This window comes from Pezoporus wallicus, unplaced genomic scaffold, assembly GCF_028554395.1.
Source record: "Pezoporus wallicus isolate ANWC-B61680 ecotype Strahan unplaced genomic scaffold, APGP_CSIRO_Pwel_v1 contig_2908, whole genome shotgun sequence".
In the NCBI taxonomy this organism is placed as follows: Eukaryota; Metazoa; Chordata; class Aves; order Psittaciformes; family Psittacidae; genus Pezoporus; species Pezoporus wallicus.
The window spans coordinates 8865855-8893721 of NW_026642179.1; the positions used below are offsets into that span (position 1 = coordinate 8865855).

The following is a 27867-nucleotide window of genomic DNA, read 5'->3' on the forward strand; positions in this document are numbered from 1 at the left end:
CCCGGGGGGGCGGCAGCGGCGAGGGGCCGCACTACAGCTCCCGCCATGCCCCTGGGCCCGCCTGCCGGAAGAGCCGCCTCCCTCCTACGACTTCCTGCGGGCTGTGCCGGTCGCTGGGCTCGGTAAGCGGCGAAGGGGGGGGGAGGGGGTGTGTGGGGTATGCGTGCTGCTGTCCCGGGGCAGGAGGGGTGCGCTACGCTACGCTGCTCTGCGCTGCAGGGCTGGCGGATGGCTGTGGTGGGCTGGCGGTCTCGGTGGAGCCGCGGCGTGCCCTGCTGCTGCCGGCTCAGCGGGGCTCCCCTCCCCACCCCGCCCCGCTGAGGACGTGGCCGCCGGGCCACCCGCGGGGTTTCGCTGAGGGGAAGAACCCGTGTTCTCATCGTCTGCCTCGGTGCTTCAGCGGGGGAACCGGCCCGGCCGCGCCCCGCCCCGCAGCCGGCCTCAGGTGAGCCGTGGCCGCCGGCGGGAGCGCGGCCTGCGCCCGGGGCTGCGCCGCTTGTCCCGCGTCTCTTCCGCTGGAGCTACCCGTAGCGTAGTGCTCGGATCGACTCGGTGCTTGGAGCAGCCCCATGTCCTCCCAAGCGGCATACAGCTGGGGCTTCGGGGTGATTTCCTAGGGGAACCCTAGGAATGCGAATTCTGGGCTTCCCTGGCGGCTCTGGAGGACGGCAGAGTGGTATTAAGGAGGTTTGTTTTGAACTTAAGGTGTCTTATTTTGAGCTGAAGTGAAGGGATAAGGAAGAATTTGGAAAGCTTAACAAAGCTTATACAAAGTATCAGCTGGAGGTAAATAGTGCTAAGCAAGCAGATGAGCTGTCTAACGCCTGGAAAGCAGTTCTCTTCCTTTTTTAGAGGCTTGTGGTGCTCTGCCTTGAGTTCTGTGGTTTATCCTTCCTCCTGGTTTTCGTTCCTTCTCCTCCACTACAAATTTAATGTGGTATTCTCAGTGTAATTAGAAGGCTCATTTGTAAGGATAAACCCCTAGTTGCACGCTGCTCTAGCCTAGGGAGAGTGCCAGTTTTGAATGTGAAAAGGGCAAAATGAAGAAAGAAAAAAGAAATCTTTTGTAGTTATCTTTACACTGACCATAAGTGGGAAGTGTCATCCTGTTCCTGAAGGTCGTCTAGAAAGCAAGCTGAGATTGAAAAGCTCTGAGGAGCGGGTAATTTCAATAGTAAATGCTATTAAAGAAAAAAAAGGGTGACTTTAAGGTCAAACTTGGGTCTTAGCTTTAAAGAGACTCGGTATCTTGGACAAATAAGATCTATGTTTGCATATGTTGACATAAAGCAGGTGGTAAATCTTGTGCTCCAGGCTGTGGCCTGGTTACCCACGGAAGGAACTTTTCCTGCAGCGTTGCACAACTGGCTGTGTTCTGCTTTCCTCAGAAGAGCTGTGTTACTGGCTGTTGCCTAGTGGGAGCCGAGTGAGAGCCAAGGAAAGAGAATGAGCTCTTGTGTCTGGTGAAACTGTGGTCCACAGGCCTGCAAGGACTGTGATGCTGGGCAGTTGGAGTGCCTGGGGTTCCTCTCTCTTCTTCATGCTGCTTGTGTGGGCAATGGCCCCAGGCAGTTTTATTGCTGCCATGTGATACTTCTGGGGATGCTGAGTTTTCATTCCCTGGTGTTGAGAAATGGTCTGGGACCTTAGATGGAGGTAGTTTCCAGGCTACATACAAAGTTGCCTTTTCCCGGGCCAGCCTTGGCTTCTCATGGTTCCAGATGTAGGTGCTTTTTCTTTCGCTCTCTGTGAACCCATGCAGTCTAGAAGCATGTCCTTTGGTGCTGGCACACCTAGGTGGTCTGTGCTCGCTGGAGCGATGAGAGCATGGCTGAAATGCACTCGGGCTGTGTGGATGCAGGTGGTCTCACATCTTGTACAGACTTGCTGCATTTGTCCTGCGTGAGAATAACGTGTTTAAGTCTAGCATGGGATAAATGGGACTCCAGTGTCTCAAAGGTGTAATGGCTGAATCCATATTACTCGGAGGATTTCCATGCCATACTCTGTTTTGGAGGTCGGATCATAGAATCATAGAATTGTTTGGAAGGACCTCAAAGATCATCCAGTTCCAACCACCTGCCATGGGCAGGGACACTTCCACTAAACCAGGTTGCTCAAAGCCTCATCCAGTCTGACCTTCAACACTTCCAGGGATGGGGCAGCCACAGCTTCTCCAGTGGTGGTTAATATATCCAGTCTTACTTGGTATATGTCTGTCGGTCACACATGCATCGTCATTGATGGAACACAAAAGGAAGACTTCTTGCAGTGGAAGCTGTCTTGATGAAACCTTTAGGAGTTATAAGAAGGAAGAGCAGAAAGTCCCTGTGACATGCAGGGTTTTCAGCAGCAGAAATTTGGATAAGAGAAAGCCTGGGCAATGACTTTGAATTTCTGCAAGTGAGGTTTTGAAGCTGAACTTCAAAAGTCTTGTGCAGATTCACCAATCATTACAAGCAGTTCCTGTGGATACAAAAGAACACAAAGGCATTATGTTCCATCTTATTTCAGCTCTAATTCTTTGGGGGAACACAGGTGGTGCATCGTTTTAGTTCTCAGCATTCAGAATGTGTGGGGTGTCTGAATGTCTTCTGAAAATGCAGTTCCCACCAGCTGACTTGTGGAACTGTTTTAAGCCAGGTTGCATTAACAAAATTGGGTTCTGCCTTCAGCAGTGATGCTATTATAGAGCATATCTTTCTCTGCACTGTTCTCTGTTGCACGGACACAAGTGTTTTTGTAGTTGCTTTGTGAGCCGTGGCAGAGAAATCTGGCTGAAAAGATCCCTGCCAAGAAAACAAAAGGGAGGCATGAAATGATCCCTCAGCCATGCCAGCACAGCTGAGGGAGTGCAGTAGTGTGGGGTGAGCCAGCACTAAGAAGCTCTGTGCCTGTATCATAACTTTTCCTCAGTACCGATAATTTCTGATGTATAGCAGCTTGGGCAGATGTCACCCATGCCCTACAGGTAGTATGACTTGCCACATGCTGAACTTACTGAATTAGTGACAGATGGAGCTTTAATGTAGGGCTTGAGAATGAGCAGGCAGGGAGACTAGCTGTTGGATTTCAGCACAGTCCTCACAGTTGCCTTCCTTTCTTCCGCTGTGCAAGTCCACTCTTGAGTATATTCTTTCAATGACATCTTAAAGAGGCAGTTAGATCCAAAACTATTCTCTACCAGTAACCAAATGCTCTTCTCTTGACTTCATCACCAGGCCATAGCCAGCCAGGCAGCAATGGGAGGTTACCTTATTTAAGACTACTCCACAGTGTACTGCAGATGTAAATGGTGTGGAATGGTCTTTAACATGAGAGCACTAGAAATGGATAGATCTTGGGGGAGCTCCTTGGTGATGGACACTGAAGAGGCATCCCCCAAGGAAATGGGTTGAAGGATAGCCATGAGGGTACTGCGAGAGTGGGAATAAAAACACATTTCGGGGCATAGAATGTGTCAAGGAATGTGTAGGTGATGAGATGAGTAGTGATGCGAAACAAATCGGGAAGGAATGGCATAGAGTGTTCCTGCTGAATCCCAGCTCCTTCGGGAGCACGGATGTATTTTTATACATGAGTGTTAATTCAAATATGTTTTCTTTTCTCTTCCTTTCCCATCTTCTTCTGCTTAAGTGAGAATAAAAATGACCTAAGCATCATCCAGCCTTTGTGGCCGGGGCTGCCAGGAGCATGGCTTTGCCTGGAAGCTTACGGAGGCAGCCTGCAGACAGAGGCCTTGTGTCCCACTGCACCCACCATCATATTGTTGTGTTCCTGCTGACCTTCTTCAGGTAGGTTCTGCGTATTTCTGCTCGGAGAAGTGTTCATCTCACTGAATTTTGGGAGGGGAGGTCAGGGCATGTCTGAAGGTGGAGAACGAAGATGGGAAAATAGTCTCAACCTTTGGCTGTGAGCCTTGAAAACAAGCTTAAAAGACAGTAGTACCAACTGGTCTGGTTGTCATGTAGTTGTGAAGTGTGCTATGGCCCTGGGGAATCCAGCCACAAACAGGGCTTGCACCAAAGGTGAGGTTGATTGTGCCGAGCCAGTAGCACTCTGTTGCAGAAGGGTGAATGCAGGTGGGTGTGAGGAGGAACTAGCTGAAACAAGGAAGGAAGCAAATGCTGATGCTCAGAACACGTTTAATACCTGTTCTGACTGATGGAATATGCTGTAATTGCTTCTGGGGTCCTCTTCTCTCCTGGAAGTACTATTTGCAGAGGGTGGACAGACTCTAGAGCAGAGAAGTCACTGCTTCATACCTGAAGGTTTGCTAGATTTGTTTGTTGAAAGCTTGTCTATTACACCAGCTGACAACAGCTGGGATACTATACTGCCTCTCCTTACAAATGTTGCCTTGCTGATATCCTTTGATCTTCACAACAATACTGCCAGTGGTACCTAATTGGTCTCTGGAAGAGAACTTGTAATGGTGGTTAGCCAGATGAGCGTAACTTCTTTTGTTGCCCAGTCACCTCCTTTTTTGAAAATAAAAGAGGAGATCCTTTCTGGCCATGACCCTATTTCACAACTCCCCAGAAAAATCAGTGTGCCTGCCCATAATTTGAGGGTTCCTGCTGCTGACTATATCTCCAAAATTGACAGTCCTCTGCTATGCTGTCTGCTTAGACAGCGTGTATCTGTATTTTGAGTTCTGTCCTTTCCCACTTGACCTCAAGAGATCATTTAGCCAACCTGTACTTGTGTGTTTTCTGGCAGCTACTCCTTGCTCCATGCTTCCAGAAAGACATTCAGTAATGTCAAAGTCAGCATTTCCAGCCAGTGGACTCCCTCCTGCCTGAACACCACAGCCCCTGAGCTCCAGCCATATGAGGTGAGAACACAAGCGATAGGCAAGTACGAAGAAAGGTGGGTAACTTCCAGTATGCTGAGCTTGTGGTGCTGAGGAGGCCCCTTTAAGCATCCATCAGGGACACTGCTTGGAATGTGAGCAGGAATTTCAGATGTCTGATCTGTAGTTTTCTGGATCATCAGGTGATGGTAAAATCTTTCCTAGTGGTCTCCAGAGAGAAACTTCTTGAGAAGTTTGTGTTCCAATGGAAATGGGGACCCCAGCAGAGGCTCTACAGTAGCCATCAGCATGGAGAAAGGAGAGGAGAGGGAGCGAGGGACCCTGCCTCTGAAGTGTTGGAGGCAATAAATGAGCAGTTAATGAGCTTACAGAGATCGCTGTAAAACCCTGGCTGTGCCTTTCTCTTTGGTGATGCTGCTGCTGCCACCATGTTAAAAGGATAGCCAGAGTAGGAGAGAAGAAAACTGTCTGAAAGTGCTAGCTGCTTATCCTAAATTGATACTGCAGAATGCATCTAAAAGTTCTGATTTCCAAAATGCTGAACACCCAGCATGCCTTGTCTGGAAAATCTTGGCTTCAGTGGAAGTAGTGGGAGTTTTGGCACCGTTTGCTCACAGGAGAGGAAGTTGTATACTGCTTGTATCTCACAATGGGAACGCAAGAATTACTGCCTGGCTCCTGCCCACAGTCCTTTTAGGGACATGCTTGTTTTTAGCAGTGGCTTGTCCCAGTGCTTTTGGGGAGTGGAAGAACTCTTACATTAACAGCTTGGTCACAGCTCTGTTAGAGCAGGGAGTTCCAGGTCAGCTGCCTGGGTGTTGTCTGCGTTAGAAATCATTGGTTATTTGAATGTTTGACTGAGGGATGGGAAATGCTCGCTTTCTGTGGGAAGTGAAAACAGTAAATTGGATCTGCATTGTGTTTGGGATTCTCTAGTATGGCAAAAAGGAATGATCATCTCGGGGATGCAAAAAGTGAGCTACAAGGTGTTTATATTTAGTTCCTTAACTCACATTCAAACTATTAGTACATTTTGGAAGGGTTTTTTTCTAATATAGATAATTTAGTGTTTTCTGGCTGTTGAGGTGCATGTATCTGATCAAGAAAAATGATCAAAGTGGTCCTTTTGGTATGAATTTAGATTATATCAATTCACAGTAAAGTGTGTTTTAGGGAATGGATAAATCAGATTAAGGATATGAAGAGAGAAGTTGCATGCTATCAGTTTTGAACTTTGGCATATCTTTTAAACTACAGTTGTTCTTTATAGTTAAAAATATTTTTTAAGTATAACAGAATGTTTTGCAATAGTTTTGTGAGCAAGCCATAGTATGATTTTGTTAGAAGGACAACTAGTGCTTTTCAGCCTTTAAGGGTTTGTTTATTTTCTAATGGGGGTGTGGTATTGGGGAAGGAAAACCTTGTCCTGATAGATTCATATCAACCTCAAAGCTTGCTATTTTCAGCTGATGTTGCTAATCTTAGTTTGGGGACAACTGAGTCTTTTTCCCTTTCTTTCCTCATCATATTGAAAGTAAAATGAAACTCAGGGTGAGCCCCAAAAGCCCCTCTAAACTACTGACTGTAGTTCATTGTAAAGAGTTTCCATCCAGTCTTTTTCTTCCACTTGTTCCTTTTGTGTTCTTTCTTTTCTGTTCATGGCCTGTCATTTCTTATTATGGTTGGGACCACAAGTACTTTAAGGGAATTATTCATTTAGCGAAGACAGCAAGATAAGCACAGAAGAGACACTTCACAGAAAACACAATATGCCTTTATTGTATTATTCATGAAGATGCTCATCAGTGTTTCTGTGTAAGAAGCTGTCTAACAGTTGCATGCTTGATAGAAGTAAGGTTTGTTTTGCCAGCCATTTGTCTTGATCCAGGTGGAACAAGCATTTCTTGATTCTGGTTGGCTAGTTTTCCTTTTAGGAGCGAAATGAAGTGACAGTTGACGTTTTTTTCAGTAGATAATGACATAATTGTTCTTCATTTGATAATTAAAGTGTTGAAAGAATGGGAGGCTGCTGGGGCCAGATGCTGTGCTGGTGTGGAGTTGGGGTTTCTGTTGAAAGAGTAAAATGAGCTATGCCTCTCAGTGTTTACCTGTTAAAATTTTCTCTCTGTAGCTCTGGAACAGCAGCCATTTATTTCCAAATGCAGAAGAAGCAACTCTCTTCTTGGGGACGTTGGACACTATCTTTTTGTTTTCCTATGCTGTGGTGAGTAAAAGTAACCCAAAACTGCTAAGCTTTGGTTGAATCTTACGGGGATGATTGCACCCAGATTTGGAGGGGATGAACAGGATCATCTTCCTGGACTTGCCAGCACTAATACAGTTAAAAAGCTTAGTTCAGAGCTTGTTAGTTCTGCCTGTGCCTGTCACCCGTGTGAAGATGATTGTTAACAAATGCAAGAGAAATACTGTCGCTTCAGAACTTCTCACCACCCTGTCACCGGTGGATGGGAGGGTTCTGTCTCTCCAAGAGTTCTCAGCTGAATTTTTTAAAAATAAGAAATTTAATGAACAGCTATGAGCAAGATTTCCAGGGTGGCAGAAGTGGTTAGAATCAAACTAAGTTGGTATAACAACAACGTTTGGATCAGCTTGACACCATTTTAACTCTTGCAGATAACAGATACAAATCTTGTGCCTTTATTTAATGCTGTATTTTGTTCGTAGGGTCTCTTTGTCAGTGGTATAGTTGGTGATCGCCTGAACTTACGCTGGGTTTTGTCTTTTGGCATGTGTTCTTCTGCTCTTGTGGTAAGTCGAAACGTACTAGTGTGATTTTGAAACTAGGGTTTCTGGATAGGATTTTACTTCAGGGGAGAAGAGGCTCTGTTTCTGTGCAGGTCTGCCTAAGCTGTAACTGTACCTCAGTGGTTTCAAAGTCTGTATGTAAACCTTTGTCCTGGAGGCGCTTACTGAATTGTCTAAAGCACAGAGCTACACTACATGACTCACCTCTTCCTGGAATATCTGTTTATGGATACTGTGTCAGAAGGAAATTCCAAAGCTTGAGACACTGTCTAGAGACTTGATTAACAGCTTTTGCACAAGAATGGTGTGTTGGGACTGTTTTGTATTATAATTGTTCTCCCAGCCCACATATATTGTCATCAAGGTTTTTGCTTCCAAACACAATCTTTGCTGTCTTTCTTAAGGGACATACTAACAATAGTAAGCATTCATTTACTTATTTTGTAATTGCTGGGAGGGCATGTGTCAAAAAAGAATGTCCACTTAAAACAAGAGGTTTCTTGAGGTCCAAGCCACTGCAGATAAGTGTGAAGCAGTTTTATCTCATTGTGGTTTTCTGGTTATTAAAGTAGTGGTAAGATGTTGGAGTGCTTTTGATTTACCCAACGGCTACAAACCCCACTATGGCTTATTGCGTTCTGCAAACACATGACCACAAACATGCATCAAGTGCAGTGTGCCACAAAGTGTGTTTATTTTGGCTAGTTTAGGTTAGGGCTCTTAGTCATTTGAGACCTAGCTGTAGTATTTCTGTCAAATTTTGCTAAGATAAATGGCCACTGAGGGTTTTGTGTTTGCATGGAGGCTTGTGAAGTTGGATGTCAGTACAATAGCAGATCAGATCAAGAGGCTACTCTATTTTTAGTGTTGTTACTGGAAGTATTTGTCTCTTTCTTCACCACTCCTGTTAAAACTGTGCTGTTTACAAAGATAAAAGGCTTCTGGAGTGGAAGTGCCATGACAGCACATTTGTCTCTGGAGGTGTTCCGGCTCTGGAGTGAGTGCTGTGCTGGGTCACCAGAGGGTGCTGTTACCCCTGAGCCGTTTCTTACACAATGCCAGGCTCCCTCTGGGCTGGCCGGGCCACTTCGGGGCACCTTCTCCTTGAAATGTTACTTCTTTTTTTAGGACCCCGCTCCTGCCTGGCTTTCAGCAGTAGCCTCGGGGTCTTCCCTGTTGGTTTTTAAGTTGGTTTAGTTTTGGTTTTTTTCCCCCTCCTCTCTAGGTGTTCTTCTTCGGCACACTTACAGAATGGTTGCATTTCTACAACAAGTGGTTCTACTGCTGTCTCTGGGTTGTGAATGGCTTACTGCAGTCCACTGGTTGGCCCTGCGTGGTTGCTGTCATGGGCAATTGGTTTGGAAAAGCTGGGTAAGTGGAGTTTTCTTCAGTGACTCACTTGTCTGACCCACTGAGTAGTAGATTGAGCTGACTCAAACCAAAAAGGCCAACTGTTAGGTCAGAATTAGAATTATGTGGGATGAATCATCATCATTGAATGGTTTGGGTTGGAAGGGACCTCAAAGATCATCCAGTTCCACCCCCCCACACACCACAGACAGGGACACCTTCCACTAGACCAGGTTGCTCAAAGCCCTGTCCAACCTGGCCTTGAAAAATGCTGGGGATGGGGCAGCCACAGCTTCTCTGGGCAACCTGTGCCAGTGTCCCACCACCCTCACAGGGGAGAATTTCTTCTAATATCTAATCTAAATCTCCCCTCTTTCAGTTCAGAACCCTCCCCCCTTCTCCTATTACTACATGCCCTTGTACAAAGTCTCTCTCCAGATTTCCTGTAGGTCCTCTTTAGGTACTGGAAGGTTGCTAGAAGCTCTCCCTGGAGATTATGCTTTTCTTGTGACTATTATCTCTCTTCCCTGGAGCCCCAGAACAGCTTGGTGTGGAGAACATAGTTATGTGTTAAAGGCACAAGTTCAGTCTTCAAAAGTATCATTACAGAGTGTCTGAATTTGAATTTTCATGACACTGGGAAACCTCTTTCTGTTTATGTACTATTGAAGAGACTGAATTGAAATTGACTCCTTGTAGGTTCAACTGTGTCGCTTTGGGGTACTGCAGATATGCTGTAGCTATAGCTTGTAACTCAGTTGTTGGCAGCTCATCTCTGCTGTAACGCAAGTGTTTCAGGATAGGACATTCCTCCCTTATCTATTTGGAACCTCCAAGTTATTCTGTGTTTTGTTTTAAGTGACCTTTGAGTCTTCTTGGAGTGGACTGGGAGAATGCTGTAACTTTATTCTTTAGTTAAAGTTTATTCAAATGTTTTACCTTCATCTTGCTCCTAATGTCACCTCTCCCTGTGTTGCCTTTTCAAATTTCTTCCCCCTCTGCAGAAGAGGTTTTGTGTTTGGACTCTGGAGTGCCTGTGCATCTGTGGGAAATATCCTTGGGGCATTCCTTGCCTCCTGTGTTCTCAAATACGGCTATGAGGTAGGTATTGCTGTCTGGCTTCTAGCTGGGACTGCATGTCTGACTGGGTTGTGAGAGACTAGTTGCTTATGCTGTCTCTGAGAGATAAGAGGCTCAGAGTGCCCAGTTTCATCATCCTGAATTCTGTGGTAGCAAGCAGGGTATTCCTTTCCCTTCCAGGTTGGGAAAAATGAGTCTGATATTTCTTTGTAAACGGGACTGATGTTATTGAAAAGCCCTACTGTCATAGTAGACCTTCTTCTAATTTGGGTAGCTTAAAGTGCTCTTCAGAGTCATCCATCACAGGTTCTCACTTAACTGATGTCACTGCCACTGAATAGTGGTGAGGTTCTGACAGGTATGGAGGCATAGCTTCTGTAACTGAGAAGAATCTAGCAGTAAATTGCTGTAATGCAGCAGGCAGGCAATTGAATGAAGGGAATGTAAGTGAACCAGCACATCTTGAAGCCTGTGACCTGTGAGGACAGGCAAACAGAGCTGAGCTTGTCACTCTGGAGATGAGGAAGCTTAGGGGACCAAATAGCAGCCTTCCAAAGCCTGTGAGAAGATTGCTGGGAAATCAGAGCCAGACTCTTTCCTGGGTTGCACAGTGAGAGAGCTAAAAAGCATTGGTTATAAAGTGAAGCAGGGATGATTCCAACTGGATGTTTGGAAAACTATTTCGCTATGAAGTTAATTCAACATGGGAACAAGGGGTGGGGGCCAGAGCGTGGAGGGATCTGTCTTTGGAAGATTTCAAGACCTTACTGAGCAAAGCTGTAAGCCACCTAGTCTAAGTTTGGTGTTTGACCCTTCTTTGATCAGTCCCTTCCAATGTGCTGGTTTGTTGGGTGAGCTCCTTCCTCACTGCTGTCACTTCAGTACATTAAACCAACTGTTTTAATGTGATCTTTCAGCCTAGATAGAACCAGGTCTGTTCAGGAGATGCAGAGACCACTTGTTTCCAAGTTTTGTGGATGTAGTCTGGGTTGTTGTAGCTGCATTTACTCTCTGACAAGGCTGGAATGTAAAGAAACCCTCATAATCATTCAAGCCTTTGTGACTGAAAGTGTTTTTAAAAATGCTCTTTTCTTTATTTATCTTCAGTATGCTTTCTTGGTGACAGCCTCAGTACAGTTTGCTGGAGGACTCATTGTGTTCTTTGGGCTGCTGACATCACCAAAGGAAGTGGGTAAGTAAAAGAGAGCTGTAGCATTACAGTCTCTTCATGGAAAGCAGATCTGCAGCTTTCCATGTAGTACTGGAATCACAGAATTCTAGAATGCCAGGTTGGAAGAGACCTCAAGGATCATCTGGTCTAACCTTTAGGAGTACTAAATTATTGCTTGTTCTGACAGCACTTATCCTCAGGGCTCTTATAAAACGGTGTTGCTCTTTAGTGTATTTAATGGAGCAAATGCTTTACTCACCAAGGTCACACGAAATGCCACTGTGCATCATGTGTATAGGGTCTGCATATTTTAAAGAGCAAAATAAAACAGCCTGGCTCTAACATACCTGTTAGGATGTGCCTAATTATCAGGCTTTCTTCACCTGGAAAATCATTTTCTTTTTTTAAAGAAATAGCAGGCAAACCGATAGCTGGCTATTGCAGGAGGAAACTGTGGCACACCTTAACTGTGCAGTGGGAAGGGAAAGTACCTTTGGTCTGCAGGTCTCCCACAGCCAGGTAGATAGCTCTGAGATTGGTTACGGACCTTCTCTGAGAGCACTGTAGGCAAACTGAAGCGTAACAGGAAAACAAAAGAACTTTTGGGCTTTGACAGGGCCGTGGAGGAGGTTTCCCAGGTGCCTGCAAGGGCTATAAAGTTGGTAGCTCTAAAGCTACCATAAAGAGTGCTCGTAAGAGTGCTCAGCAGCCCAGACAGCACAGTGCAGTTCTAGTACTTCCATTCAGCGGAGGCGATAACAGGCAGCAGCTGCCTGAGTAGTTGCTGGCATGCGTAGCCCCTTTGCTCAAGGAAAATGGTACCCAGGAGCCAGGCCCCAGGATCCCAACCACTAAATAAGGGGGGAAATGCACTAATTTGTTGTCTTCCAACTAATGGCCAGACACTCAGAACAGACAGAGCCGACGCCAGGATCAGACAGAATACTTTCAAGAGCACTAGAAGACAAAGGGTAGAAACTGGCGACACTGCAGAACACCATCTAGAAGAGTTTCTAAGCCCAAAGGAGGATGGAGGTATGGGAGAGCAAGGGAATTGCTAGAAGGGAGAATTGCTTAAAAGAAGCGAGCATAGCTTTAGAGCGGGGAGAAGGTGAACAGGCTGTGGTTTGTTTTTCCTGTTGCATATCCCTTGTAAAACTTAGGCCTCCCTGAGCTTGGAGCAGACGAAGATGGCAGTGTGGAGGAAGATGCCAACAGACCTTTAATGAGCAATGATGATGCTGATGACGATGATCGGAATTACTCTATTCAAGCAACTGACACTGACAACCAGCCAAAGGCCATTGGCTTTTTCCAGGCTTGCTGCCTTCCGGGTGTAGTACTGGTGAGGACAGAGATTCTTGACTGAGATCTGACTTTTTGCGTTGTCAGCATTTGTTGACATCATTGTTAATACGTTGACCATGTGTTGCAGTTGTTGATACCTGACTTCTTATCCTCTTAAAATCTTGGGTTGGGATTGTTACTCTTGTGCGCATGGATTATAATACTGTTGGTGTATGTGGTTGCATGTTGCTCTTGCTGTCAGACCCCTGCTTCATTTGGTGCATGTAACGAGCCAGCAATGGGCAGCAGAGATTCTTCCGTTTTTGCTGCTGAATTTAGAAGGGAGGCCATGAGCAAAGGTGGATGTAGGATGCTCTGTTGCTAAGGTAGCTATGCTGCCCTGGGGCATGGGATTCTCTCTGCTAGCTGAGCATCACACAGAACTCTGTGGCACTGATGTTGGGGTTTTTTGTTGCTGCCTTAAAGCAGCAAGCTGGCCTGAAAAGCCTTAATCAGCATGATGTAACGTGGCAAAGTAGGCGTTTGGGTTTTTTTTTTTAATAAATAACTGGAAACAAAGCCTACTGATGCAGTTTCTACATATCCTCATCCTGTCTTGTGGAGAGCTTGTACTTCTGCGTCAGCAGTATTGCCCAATTCATGGATTTGGTTCAGCTGAAAAATTAACGTCTCATTAAAAAAAATGTTAACTTTGTATGTCAGTGGGCTGTGTGCCCCTGAATCAGTACAAGAAAAGGGGCAGGGTGGCTGGCTCAGTAGTAAGGTGTGAGCTGTCTTGATCATGAAGCAGAACTACTGAATGGAGAGTGTTGTCAGATACCCTTAATGAGCAATGCATTTGGTAGTTGTGATTAAGGCAGCACAACATCTAGAAGGAATGGGTGAATTGTCAGTGTTTAGAGTGCTGGACTACCACATTTTTGCTGTTAAGACCTTGGTTGAGAGGTGGCAAAAGAAAGCATACCCATCTTGAGCTCTTTCCTAATACAGCTAAATGCTGTGTAAACTATAGTTTGGTTTTGGTGGTGCTAAAAATGGGCTGAGGTAGAAAGAACCTTTAGGCAAAATTTCTTGGTGGTGGAGGCTGCCTCAGCTGCTGTGTGACTTTTTTTCATCGGCCAGAACATAGGGGTTATTATACAACTGGTGTTGCTGTTTCTGTACTTGGGATTTTGAGGCCGTGTTCTGTGCATTAACCCAGCAATGTGAACACCTCTGAATCTGTGAGTACTATCTGATGGCAGATCGGTGCCCTGCCAAGCCAGGACACTGTCAAATCGGTGAGAGACCGAATACCAAGAGCACTTCCAAAATCTTGTCAAGATTCTGCAAAGACTTTATTTGACATATTTTTTCTGTAGTTCCTCTGTCCTCCTGCTGAGTGATGTGCTGGGAGAGTTTTAGTACAGACAGCTGCCCCTTGAGCCTCTAGAAATTAAATGTTTAATTTCTCTGACAATCTGGTAGACAGTTTCTAAGCATGTTGTAATAAATGCTGCCTCGTACAGTACAGTGCACTTTTCACATGTGTGGTGGGGATTAGTTTGTGTCCTGTCAGAGTGAAAAATCATTAATAAGCTAAAAAGGGTGTATTTATTAAAATAATATGAATTCAGAAGGTGTGGTTTTGAGCAGTTGAATATATAGAAAAGGTCTGCTTTTTGACATTCAAAGTGTATACATACATTTTTTCACACAGCCCCAAAAGCTGTGATTTTAACAGGTTGGGTTTCCTGCCCTCATTCTTGTTTTCCTCTTTAAGTATGGGTTCCTTGAATTGCCATGTCTGTGTTTATCAGGAGGCCTCACTGAAACAGTGTGCCTCCTCTCTCTGCATGCTGGGCTGGCAATCCCAGAGAGCAAATCTTTGCCACGCACGTGAAAGCTGTAAAGAAGGAGATCTCCTGCTAGCTAAGGACAACTTGAGCCCAGCTGCCAAAAGCAGGAGGTTGTCTCAGCTGTTGGGTTTGGAAGCATATGCTTAGATTTGGCCAAACCTTTCATCTTGTGTCCTGAAATACCTGCCTGGGGATTATGAACAAAGCCTTCTCTTCTGGTGCTGTAAGCAGATGAGCCTTCTGAGCAGCAAAAGATAGCATGGAGGAACTACTTCACATAACTTTTCTCAGCATGATGCACAGATGACTAAATCTGAAGTTTATTTCATGTCACATGGTTGGCTTCCTTCTCTTCAGAAGGTGAATTAAATTTCCTTCATTTTTTGAAGCTGGGTGTCACTTCCTCTCAAGATTACACTGAAGGTATTTTAACCCCTTGCATTCAGTGAAAAGAAAATAGCCTTCTTTTTTATGTATTCCTGGGTTCCCTTTGATGTTCAGTGTTAAGCTTCCATAATGCTGCCTTCTTAGGGGAAATACAAAAGCACTTTCCCTAAAAGCTTTAGCTGGATACTGAGCTTTATGGGAGGAAGCAGAAACGCTTTTTGCATTTCCCAAATGCTAACTGCCTGCTGCTGGCCCTTTCTTTGTTCCAGTACTCTTTGGCTTATGCTTGCTTGAAGCTGGTGAATTACTCGTTCTTCTTCTGGCTGCCCTTCTACCTCAGCAACAATTTTGGATGGAAAGAAGCAGAAGCTGACCAGCTCTCAATCTGGTATGATGTGGGAGGAATCATAGGTGAGTGAGCAAGTGAATAGCATCTTCCTGCAGTTGCCCTGCTAGTGTTTGAAAAGTGACAGGCATCGCATGCAGCTCAGAGCAGTCATGTTCGGTGGGATCTAGCTCTTTATTGAATATATAAAGTCTAGTTATGTATGTGGCTGCTTGGCTGTTTTGTTTGGGTTTCCTCCCCTGCCCTTTTTTTTTCCACCTGTAAAACACAGAGTACGTGAGCCCCCTAAAGAGTTTATATATCATTTAAAGGGCACTATGATATTCTTGGACACTACCCCCAGCAGGCATTTTTCTTTGGTCACTAGGACCTCTTGAAAAGTACTATGTACAAAATGGTATCCCTGCTTCTTGCTACTTTCTGACAAGTACCCTTGGGGGAGAGTTTAGATTTGGAATTGACTGGGTTCTGTATTGTCCCTTCTGTCCTGTATTTTTAAGAAGCAACTCAACACAGATCTTGGCAAAGCCAGCACAACTGTGTTGTGTTCAGAAATAAAATGTAATTGCACTTGTTCCTGCTGGCTGCAAGATCTGACCCTGTTCCACCAGAATAAAGAACATATTGTATATGTTTAGACTTCCACTCTCCTGTGCTCAGTTTCATGCTTTATTACCTTGTCCAGTTAGCTTTCCTAGAATAGATATCCTTGTTTTGGTCTGTTCAGGGTCAGGTTTTTTACCTCTGTGGATGTTTTGCCTCTGTGGATGTTAGGCTTTTTCAGCATTCCTAGTTTTTACCAACAAAGCAGTTCCTACAGAGGTATCAGTGATATATAAGGTGATTTTAATCTCCTACTAGCATTTGTTGCAATTAGTTGAACCTACCCTACCCAAGTAGATGAGACAGCAGGGAATGAGAGACCTGTGTGCTAAAGCTTTCCCTGTGAAAAAGAGTTGCCTTTTCCTGCTCTTTCTGTAAAGAAACCAGCCACAATGTTAAGCTTGCTTACATCCAGAGTTGTGGTGATGCTAGAGCTGTGATGGTCCTATAGGGGAAGGAAAAGTGGAACACTGGCTAGTTGTGTGCCAGAAAAAAAGAAGTAATAAATTCCTGGGAAAGCAGTATGAGTAGTTTTCCCTGCTTTACCTGTGCCACATAAGTTTACTGTTGTCTCTGTGTCTGGGGCAGTAAGGGCAGGAGACTTAGTTTTCAGGATTTTAGAGAGAATGTGTATTGATGAGAAGGCAGGAGGCCACTACATTCAATGAAAAGAGTTCTGTTCAAGGTGTCAGCATCCTGAGCCTGACAAAGGTTTCTTTTTTTGCAGGTGGGACTGTCCAGGGCTTGATTTCTGATGTGCTGCAGAAGAGAGCCCCAGTGCTAGCAATCAGCCTGCTCTTTGCTGTCGGCTCTCTTTTTGGTTACAGCCGTGAGTATGCTTTTATTGTGTAGTGAAAGGAGGTTTCTTTTGGTACGTCTTGGAGGAAACCAGAGCACAGCCTGTTCTAATGGTTTTCTGGCTTGAAACTGCTTCTGGATCGGGGTGGTGCCTTTTGGTCCTTTTTGCCTGAAGTGTGGTACTGCACAGAAAGTTAATGTCCAGTCAAAAAGAATTGGTGGTTGATGAGTGGTTGGATTTTCCTGTAGTGGTGAGTTCCAGTACTGACCTTCTCCAGTGCCAGTGAGATTTTTTGGTGTTGTCATTGTATCAACACCACACCTGGCAGAGCAGGAAATCCCAGGTGCATCTTTGTTGTAAGAGGAAAGAGAATCTGGGGACGGATCTGTGCTGGAAGATACATAGACAGAGGCAGAAGCTCTTAACGAGTTACACTTCTGTAAGTGGTTAAACTGAAGTTTCTTCCTTTATTATAATAGATACAGATTTTGGTGATTGGTTATTGAAAGGAAAACTAAGAAGGAGGAGACAGGCATCTATGATGATCTTTTAAGGGTAACAGTTTTGTCTTCAGACATGATGTTCTGTGGTACCGGAGTGCTTTAACTCACTGGGATATTATTTCACTTTTCTGCGTCTTCCTCCAAAATGAGGTGGTGATATAGACAGACTTTTATAGAGCATTTTGAGATCTGTGGACAGAAATCACTGCCAGAGCTGGGCATGAAATTAAAATGTGACTTTCGTAAGCTTACTCGGGTAGTCTCAACAAGGTCAACAAGGTATAATCATTAAACAGCAAAGACTGGGTTTGGTGGAGCTTCGTGCTAACTCATTACTTTCAAAAGCATATTAGAAGCAGCGGACTTTCAGGGAGAGTAAAATGTAAGCCCTGTGTCACAGAAAGAGGCATAATACAGGCTGGAACCCAGAGCCAGGCAAATTGGGTATCAGAAAATTTTAATGGCAAAGGTGACTTTTTACTGTAAAGTGCTGTTGGGTAACTTCTAGATCTCTAGTCTCTAAATGCCTTTGCAATAAGACTAATCTCTGTAGAAGTCTCTAATCAAATACAGGTTATTGTCGCTGTGTAGCTAACTGAACAGACAGTTCAAACTGGATGCTTGCATGCTTCTTTCTGATCCCGGATAAGTGGTTTTCTCAAGTTCATTTCTTTTATTTACACTCATCTGGTCTTTCTCTTGCAGGTTCTCCAAACAGCAAACCTATCAATGCTGTGATCATGGCAATTACAGGTATCTTATCAAACACCACTGTTACATTTACTGCTAGTAAACTTATATATACATTGCAGAAAAACCAGTAACGCCAGCCTTAGGTGGTGTTAATGCACTTGTGTGTGCTGCCATTTCTGCTGGTTTTGCAGAAAGAGTAAAATCTGGAGTCCAATTTCTGTTACTTCTGAAATACAGCGGTAGGAAAACTGCCTTAGAGAGGTATGGAAACTGCCTTAGAGAGGTATGGAATGTAGACTATAGAATAATGGCTTGGAATTGAGGGGATCTGCCTTGGCCCAGTATGATGGAAACGTATTTATGCCAAAATACCTAGCAGTAATCTGAGTGGTATCTGAGGAAGTTGATGTACGGCAAAGTCCTGAGCTGCAGCTCAAATTTGAGGGTGTGTGTCAGAACCCCAAATGCCCTGTGTACTGTGAGAGGTCACAAGCTTTGTGTGCTTCCAGGCATGCTGTGCTGTGTTATGGAATCAAGATTAGCCTGCATGAATAGAGCCTTTCTTTTCAAACACTCCTCCTTCAGAACTCTGTCCTGTTGTGGGGTTTTTTGGCCTTCCATCTCCTCCATGAACCCCTGGCAACTGAGGCTGTAGCATGGGGGTATACTACTCCAGAGCAGAAACATGTCTAAATCTGCTTTATGTGGAAGGCTTCTATATGCATGCTGTTAAAAAAATAGCTTTCTGTATGCGCTTTGGTGCGTCCTGACTTCTTGCAGAGTGTACCACAGCTAATAACCTCGTTTTTGCTGTTGGATGAAAATGTGCTTGTTGGCAACCTCTGTGTGTACTCCAGGTCTGCAAGGTGTTCTCTGACCACATGCTTCAGCTGTGAGGGTTCACGTCTACCTACAGTTACTCTGAAATCACTGCCCCTAGGCTTAATCCTTTTCCTGAGCTTTGGATGGTAGGAAGTCTGTGCTTTGAAGATGTTCTATTGAGACTTTACCTGCACACTTGTTTTGTACCAAGGCTCTTTTCTTGGCACTTTCAGGATTTTTCATCGGAGGCCCTTCCAACATGATCAGTTCTGCAATTTCTGCTGACCTGGGGCGCCAGGATCTGGTGAAAGGCAGCAGCGAGGCTCTGGCAACAGTCACAGGAATTGTGGATGGAACAGGCAGTATTGGTGCTGCAGTGGGCCAGGTGAGGCTACCAAAGGACAATAGAGTCTGGGAAAGGAGGCAAAGAGTCTGTTGTAGTTGGAGAAGTTAGCATGGAGAGAGAGAAAGACAGGGTTGGTTTAAAAAAACAGAATTATTTAAGAAACAACCAAGGGAACATGCCTGTTTCAAGCTTGCATGAAAACCACTTTTAGTTGAGAACTAAACTAAGTATTTATAGTGCTAATGTTATGGCAGTTTCATAATTCAAATGAATTTTAGAGACTTCCATATCCTGAACTCCAAAAAGCAAGTAAAGGTCAGCTTCACAAAGAGTGACAATAAAATATTTTGGAGTTTGTTTGGGATTTTCAAACAAACAGGCCAGGTTGGACAGAGCCTTGGATGTCATGGTCTAGTGTGAGGTGTCCTTGCCCATGGCAGGGGGGTTTGGAATTATATGATCTTAAGGTCCTTTCTAACCCAAACCATTCTGTGGTTCTGTGATTTATTTTTTTTTTTTTTGTCAAAGGAAACAGCAAAACATTTGGTTATAGAAAAGTTTACCTGTATAACTGAGTAAAATGCAAATACCTATTATGAATGTTACAGTGTTTATGACAGAATTTAAAGTCCGCTCTTATTTGCGGTTCCCTTTTTTTATGTATGAATGTCTTTTACACCTTGTAAATCCAGCACCACTTGCTTCAATAGTCCTTACAGTATGCTGCCAGAGGTCTGAAGACTAGACTGTTACAGAAAAGAAAGCTGACAGTATGCCCACTGGGGACATTCCTTCTTCTCAAACACAAGTGTTAACTATGTGGAAGAGCACAGTGGTGCTCTGGGGAGGGGAGGATTTCGTAGAAAGATTGGAGCCAGTTCTATTCCACGCATCCTCTAGTGCTGGTAAAATACCAAGGATGCAGACGAGGCGTACGAGTTTATTTTCTGGAAAGGGAGTTGGGTTTATAGGTGCCACTGATTGCCTGGTAAATGCAGTCATTCAGTCTTATTTCATAGGAAAGATGCTGAGCTCCATTAAACGTGGAAAATTACAGTGCTTTGTGGACATCTTAAAGTGCACTGTTATCCTCAGTGTTCTTTTTACATTGTCTGCAGTGTTTGTCTTCCCCCACACATACCATTCAAACTCATGTCATCATAAAAATTGGGTCTTTAGTTCTGAAAAATTCTGCCTTCCTCCCATTATAGCATTGCATTTATTTCCCCAGAGACAACCATGATGTCACTCTGGGGGTGTGTGAATAACAGCAAATCCACAGTGAACATGTTAGAAATTCAGATCCTGTTCTGTGCTAATACACCCAGTAGTGAAGAAGGGTGGCCCTTGTACAGCATCGGAATATAAATCTGCTAATAGGAAATACATTTTCTTTTTGTAGCCTGTATAGTCCTATTGAAGTAGAATGAAGTTCAGAACAGACTGTAGTCTCAAGTGTCTTCCTTATGATTGAAGGGTTAACTAGGCAGTGGTTGCACAGCACTTGAAAATGTGTCCTGTGTAATTTATAAGCCATTCTAGAGCTTTTAGTTCTGAGAGTACTTACATCCACTTATGTCCCAGTGTTCTGTGCAAAAACCTGGTATTCAGTGGAGTCAATTTGTCACCCTTTGAAACTGTAGTTCAGTTCTGTCTTTATGTTGCTATGAGTTACTGTATAGCTTCGGGATGAAGCTTTGCTGACTGTGGGTTTTGTACAAGAAGGGCTGCTGTCTTGAGTCATCTCTTCTGACAGGAAAAGATCAGCCGGAAGGTTTTGTGATGAGTTCCGTGTGGAGTGTTAACAGCCCACAAATTCTAGAAAATGAAAGAGCAATGCCTGAAAGTCATCCTTCCCAGTTTGAATAATTCTTTTTTCCTTTTTCCATTTAGTACTTAGTGTCTTTGATCCAGGAGAACCTGGGATGGATGTGGGTTTTCTATTTCTTTATTCTAATGGTAAGAGATCACCTTTTTTAACGTTTCTTTGTCAAAGTTCAATTTGCAACAGAAAGTTTGTGTGAGAACCTGAACATCATGACTTTGGCATTCAGTCTGTTTCTGCAGCACCTGCAAACTGATGCCATTCTCAAAGTGGTCTACCGTGTGCCTTTGCCTCAGGGTGTCTAAATCAACTGGGTTCATGTTGCCCAACAGGAATCAAGATTGTGGCAGAGACACAAAAATAAGTTGCCTAAAAATACCTGTCTGCATTTCCTAAAGCTAACACAACCTGACTGCCTTCCAAGGAAGGACTTGCCTCCTTCATTTCCCTCATACGTAGTTCCTAGTTTTTTCAGAAAGCTGAAGTTGAGGTGCTTGTTAGCCCTGGAAGATTAGTGGAAGGAGTGGTGAGGATCTTGAAACTGAAATGAAAATGCCTTGCTCTGGTATGTCACTGGGGGAGAAGACCCTTCAGGCCCTGATCTCCTCAGCATTGCCACAGTGGTGGATGCTCTACAATTCACCTTTCTTCCCTGCTGGAAGTGCCAGGAATTCTTGCATCTGTGCTGACAAGGGTAAAGGCTACTTTGGTAACCAGCAGAGGTGGCCAGGAGGAAGACCACTGAGGCAGGGAAGAGCTCATCTTCTTTATGAAAAGAAGATCATGGCAGCTGAAATCATATGAGCTTTCCTGCAAACTCAGTCCTCCCATCCAGTGGGCCACTTTGTCGTAGCTTCTCTTAGCCTGTATCTTTCTGGGGAGGCCTGGAATGCACATTGGAGGGCAGGATGGCTGCAGCTATGGCTGCTCTGTGCTAATTGTCCTTGATATACTTCTTTTCACAGACGAGTTCAACAATCCTGTTCATTTCACCATTAATAGTGAGGGAGATGAGATTGCTCCTGCATGAACGGCACCTGCGTGTGCTAGCGGAGTGACATCTGCTCGCCTCCAGAAGGACTGCTGTATGGACCTAACAGCTGGAACACTAATCAGAACCCTGGGAGACTTGTTTGTTACATCCTCCAGGTTTGGACTAATTCAGAACTGTCCTGCAAGACTTGATGGACCTGCCTTTGGCAAGCTCAGTAGTGGAGTACCAAATACGCATCCTGAGACCACACACATGGAGCTGCAGCCCTGGTGGATTGTCCAGGATTGCCAAGACTGGTGGATTGTCCCAGCCTGCCAGACTCTGCCATGTCAGCAGTCACACCAGGGTCTTCTTTTGGGTGGTCTCACTGCTATACCCTTATTTATTTCTGGACATCCTGACCAAAGGTCAGCTCTTTAAGACTGACAGTGGAGAGGTGGTCTTGCAATGAATTTTGATGCTCTGTTGTGCTGGTGAAATCACACAGTGCATTTCATGGGTAGTCTAAATTTATGATTGCTTTAGCTTTTAGAAAGGTCAAAAATAATGATCTGCAATCGGCACTGTCCAGTTGTATAAAATGTGCTGTTGCTAAATCTGTGCACAGACAGACCTCTGCTATCCCTAGCTACTAACTGTCACATGTTCCAGTAGATTGACATGGAAAAGTTAACCTCCATGTTGGTTTTTAGCATTTTTTAACAATAGTAATGATATTACTAATCTCTGAGAAATGAGATTTCAGCTTTTAACTATTTAAGCAGACAAATAGTGTGCAATACTTTACTATGATCTCTGACAAAAAAGCCTTAATAGATCCTTTGTGTCTAAAGGATCCTTGAATGGCTTTGGGGATCAGTAATGGGACACAAATACTTTCACTACTGCTTTGTTATTTGAACTCTGATCAATACTGACCAAAATGGGACCCGCTGAAGGAAGCTGGTGTCACTGATTTCATACTTGTTGGGCAATTGCTCATCTGCAGCAAAGGAGAACCAGAAGGGAATTAAAGGAATTTAAGGGACCTGGCTGCTCTCAGACAAGGGCTTCCAGATAGGGACTGAGAATAGTAATAGTGAGCAAGTGCTGCTGTCTTTCCCCCATGCTCCTCTGCCTAGGGTTTTAAAGCTTGAATTGTATCTTGAAGAGAAAGGTTAGATGCAAGTCAGCACTAAAACCATCTGACTGCAGTCAGTATGGTGGTATCTGAGTATTATGCAGAACTGCAGTAAGCAGGGTGACCATGGACACCTCTGACATTTGCTGGTGATGTTAATGGGAGCATTGAGCAACCTCTCAAGAGATCCTTTTCTGCTTCTGCCTTGGGATGTTTCATTGGAATAGGCACGTGTTACCCAGCAGAACATCTGATCAAACACTCAGTGTAACTAGTCAACAATGCCTGGATGGGGCAGGGGGCAGGAAAATTCTTGGAGCTGAAACTTTTTAAATGGGAAAAGATGCCTTTTCAAAATGTACAGTGATTTTATTTTATTGTTTTTTAAAGTCATGAATGTCAATCTTTAATCACATGTTGATTGTAACAAGTGGAACATTATTAGTGCCTTAAGGTTTTAATGTATTGAACGGTTGCTTAGTGACTTCTGCTTCTGCAGTGAGGGCTCTGTGCACAGCTTTTCTTACTATGAAACTCAGTTGCCCCATTTTATACTTTTATTTTGAGAGTCTCTTTCTTTCTTGGTGGAGGTGATTCCTGCATTTTTTGCTAGCCTTCCAAAAAAAACAGTGCTTGGGAAAACAATGCCATTAAGCTGATGAGGGACCTGAATCCTGTTCTTGTCTCTTCTCATTCCCATTGCAATTTTTGCCTGTATAATTAGAGCAGGAGACTGAGAATCTATCATCCTGTTCTCAGAATTATGCCGTGGGGTTAGTGTTCACATCCCAAGCTACTCATTAGCCCCTGTACAAATAGAATCAGAACTCCCTGAAACTTAGTTCTAAAATTGATGGCGGCACCGTTTGCCCCAGCCCCAGTGTCTGAGAATCCGCGGTTTCGAATTCCAACCTGGATGAGCTCTTTGCCTGCCGTCTGGGCACGAGATAAGCTTCTGATGAAAGGTGGTGTGGGAAAGAGATGTTGCCAGGGTCGGGGGGAGGAGAGGTTGGCCCCTGTAACAAATGGTTTCCTGTAAACAGTTCTGTCCCCTCTTGAGAAGTGTCAGATGTGTTGTGAGTGCTGCAAGCACAGGCTGCCCAGCAGCTCGTGGTGGTGCTTTGAGGCCACCCTCAATTACTGAGGCATGCCTGTGACTGCAGGATTTTGTTGTTATTGTTGCTGCTTTTGTCCTGGGATATTGGTTCTGTGTATTTCCTCAAGGTGCTTGGATGTGAAGGGTTTTCAATCTGACCATGTCCGAACTGATCTCACATGAATAAACTTACTCTGACTTGATCTGGGCTAATTCTCCCGTCTGCTTTATTCCACTCTTCTCAATGTGTTTCTTCTTGTGTGCTTCTCTCCTCCTCGTTATAGGCCTAGCTCTGACAGCTGCTTCTTGCTCAGCTGCTGTGAAGACCTGAGCCCTGACTCATGCTGAAACCAAACCCTCATCCCAACCTAAAAGTGTTCCCGCACAAGGCGGTTTAGTTTTCTTCCCAAGAAGCTTTGTGAAGAGTCCCCTGACAGAGTTGCCCATAATGGTGTAATAGCAGTCTTAAATAGAAAAGGCAGAGCATATACTTGGGTTTATTTATTTGTCAATCTGCATGTAGCAGTCAGGTGTTCTTCCTTTGGAATGAAACATGCTATGTGGCTGCTGGCCCTGCTGTGCCTTCTCTCCTGTGGGTTGTTTCTTTAAATGTAAATCCACACCTACGCTTAGCTGTGTTTAAATGGGCACAGTGGGGAACTTTGTAATTGTGTTTGTGTTTTATAGGTTGCTGTAAATTCGGAGTTGAGCACAATACCGGGTTGCTGGAGAAGGCCCCATGCCTGCATGTTCTGGTCCCTCAATTCCAAATAGTTTGGTGGTGCTATGATGCTATTTCTCAAGAAAAGCAAGGGCATGTAGTGACAGGACAAGGAGGAAGGGTTTTAAACTGAAAAAGGGTAAATTTAGATTAAACATTACCTAGAAGTTATTCCCTGAGAGGTTGGTGAGGCCCTGGCACAGGTTGCTCAGAGATGCTGTGGCTGCCCCATCCCTGGCGGTGTTCAAGGCCAGGTTGGACACAGGGGCTTGGAGCAACCTGCTCTAGTGGAAGGTGTCCCTGTCCATGGCAAGGGGGGTTGGAACTGCCTGAGCTTTAAGGTCCCTTCCAATCTAAACCATTCTATGACTGATTTTTTTTTTTTTTACATGTTTTCTGCTGCTTCCTCTCTACTTATAAAGAACTTTCCAGCCTACTCTGGAAGTACTCTAAGGAGCAGAGCTTTCCTTGAGTACCTGTTTGAAAATGCTGATAGTAGCAGCCCCCATCACCACTGCTGTGACTGCGACCTCCAGAGCTCAGTGCAGGCAGGTGGAAGTGTAGGAATTACTCCGGAGTGCAAAGGAAGTGTTCAAGAACAGATCTCTGGGTGCTTGCCTCTTGCCCAGGATGTGACTGACAAACTGCCTGACCAAATTGGTTATGAAAGCAAAGGTGTGCCCTACAGTGCTTTTCTGTTGAGAAAAGTCCTTGCAATAGATGCCCTTCGAGCAATGCTACTGTGTCCTGGTTTTCTCGGATGTCTGTAATGCAATGGTATGGAAGTCTGCCTGGTGGCAGTGTCTCAGTACTCTCAAAAGGGGAAGAATTGGGCTGCTGTTCCAAGTGCTGTCCTGAGACAAAAGGAGAAGGTATCTGTTTTGAGATAGTCCCACAGATCTCACCAGTAAAAGCACTATCTGTTCAGGGGTGCCTCAGACACACCGCTGTTTGGTCACCCTCATGTAATCTTGTCCCCTCTCCATCTGTGGCCAGTGTGCTTTGCCAAACCTGTTTGCAGTTGCTCTCCCCTTCTTTTTAAAGTTCTTTTCTAACTGAAAGTGCCTACAGGGATGTTTTGGGTTCTTGTACTGCAAAAGTTTTCTAAGGCACAGCGTGCCCACCTTACTCCATCTTTGTCAAGCCTTATCTAATCCTTTAGTAAACAGCCTACCGTTCTCCAAGGCTGTAAATACAAGCTTTTAGACCATTTTGTGTGGCTGGATTGTGTGTGTGTGTGTGTGTTTTGTACAGGCCCATGAAGACATCTTGGTTCTATTAAAGCCTTTCCTGAATGAGAGTCATTTAGATGAATATGCATGGTAACGCAAAGAAGAATTCAGGTGATTGCTGTGGATGTTCCCTTTGTTTCTCCTGTGTTTTTGATGATGTCTGCATACGTCTTGATCCCAGAAGATTCTGCTGGAATGTCTCCTTTGACCACCTCTGCAACAGTGTGCAGGGGTCTGTGGAAACAAATGCAGTGGGCAAATCAGAACGTACTCCTCGAGCACTGGAGCAGGTAGCAAGCTTTGTGGCCCTCTTGTTAGATTTAAGGTAACTGATAGGAAAAGGAAGACGGATTCAGGATGGGTTGATTTCTCTGGCCTCCTGGATTCTGACACCAGCTCAGAGAACCTGGAGACCGACATCCTCGCTCTTCCTCCCATTTGTCAGGTTGGGACCAGTTTCTTGAAACTCACTCCTCTGCTCTGGAGCGTGTGGCAGAGAAAACCATTGTTGGGCTGACAAAAGCTGGCACTTGCCTGCAGTGAGTGCCAACGATGATGAAGCAATTGGGTAATAGCTGACTGTTCTATTCAGCCGGAAGGGTGGGAGTATCCGAGAGGCAGTTTCACTGGACTGGCTCAGCTACCCATTCACCTCTTCCTCAGCATCCTTGCCCTCTGCTGTAACTCTTGCATCCTTCTGGGAATATTAATGTTTCATTTCTTCCAGTCAGACGCAGGTTCATCCCAGGACTGTTTATCAAGGCATGGCAACAAGTAGGACAAATGGCAAAAGGCGGCTCCTGTGCCTGCTGTTGAATGCAGAGGAGCTGTTATGTGAGGAGAGGCACAAAATGGGAGCCCTGTTGCAATAGCAGGCATGCCTCGGCCTTGTGCCAGCACAAGTGACTTCTGAATTAGTGCACACCTCTGAAACACCAGGTGAGCACGTGTGCAGGGGTTGTAGAGTCTCTGCTGGAGGTGGCTTTTTGCTGCTTAGCTTCATTTCTGTGTACATCTGCAATGCTGTTTGGAACTACTGGAGCTCCCAGGCCTGTTTTAAGCACTGTCTTAGCCCTGTGTGCTCAGGCAGTGGCAGGGCTGGTTTGCCTGAGAGAGTCATAGAATGGTTTGGGTTGGAAGGGACATTAAACACCACCTAGTTCCAACCCCCCGCCAAGGCAGGGCCACTCAGAGCAGGTTACACAGGAATGCATCCAGGTGGGTTTTGAATGTCTCCAGAGAAGGAGACTGCACAGCCCCCCTTGGCAGCCTGTTCCAGTGCTCTGCCGCCCTCAACATAAAGAAGTTCTTCCTCATGTTGAGGTGAAACTTCTTGTGTTTTAGTTTATGGCCATTGCTCCTCGTTCTGTCACTGGGCACCACTGAAAATAGTCTGGCACCACCCTCCTGGCATCCGCCTTTGAGATACTGATATTAATGAGATCCCCTCTCAGTCTCTTCTCTAGACTAAACAGGCCCAGGCTCCTTCAGTCTCTCCTGATAAGAGAAATGCTCCAGACCCTTGATCATCCTTGTGGCCTTCAGTGGACTCTCTCCAGTAGCTCCTTGTCTTTCCTGTACTGAGGAGCCCAGAACTGGACACAGTACTCCAGGCATGGCCTCACCAGGGTCGAGTAGACCTGCTGGCCACACTCCTCACTCCTCTGCCCCCAGTCCATTTTCTTTGGTGCAGGCTTTGTGGTAGCTTGTCTCCAGGACTAGAAAAGGAGCCAGTATTTTCCGTGCTGACAAAGTGAGCATTGTAATGCAGTTGCAGAGTGGGTGGATATGATTGCCGACAGACGTACTCCTTCTGCTAGGGTGTGGATTTAAAGCTCAAGGTGACTTTGTTCCTGCATAAATTCACTTACTTTCCCCAGGGAACTGAAGGGGCAGGGTTGGCAGGGGAGAAGTATGATAAATGGAAGTGTCAGAAGGAAACGCATTCACATAGCACGCACTACCAAAGCAGAAACGTGTGCTCTGTTGACGAGCTTCCAGTGTAGCGTAAGGTAGCTTTCCATGGAGTAAAAAAAACCTGGGTGATGTTT

General features: G+C 44.9%; 1 protein-coding gene across 3 annotated transcripts; it reads left to right on the forward strand.

Moving 5' to 3' along the window:
• Positions 1-11: 11 nt before the first annotated feature.
• On the forward strand, positions 12-26951 carry SLC37A3 (solute carrier family 37 member 3). 3 transcript variants are annotated; one of them, XM_057427861.1, is made up of 15 exons: positions 12-122; positions 3637-3794; positions 4723-4837; positions 6948-7040; positions 7502-7585; positions 8808-8953; positions 9937-10033; positions 11120-11204; positions 12347-12528; positions 14986-15127; positions 16393-16494; positions 17673-17720; positions 18716-18867; positions 20722-20787; positions 21619-24071. In XM_057427861.1, the coding sequence occupies exons 2-15, from the start codon at positions 3694-3696 to the stop codon at positions 21709-21711; spliced, it is 1506 nt and encodes a 501-aa protein (XP_057283844.1). In that variant the 5' UTR covers positions 12-122; positions 3637-3693; the 3' UTR covers positions 21712-24071. The 3 variants fall into 3 exon arrangements, with proteins under 3 accessions (XP_057283844.1, XP_057283846.1, XP_057283845.1); XM_057427862.1 differs by lacking the exon at positions 12-122 and adding an exon at positions 279-445; XM_057427863.1 differs by lacking the exons at positions 20722-20787; positions 21619-24071 and adding an exon at positions 26544-26951.
• Positions 26952-27867: the final 916 nt, after the last annotated feature.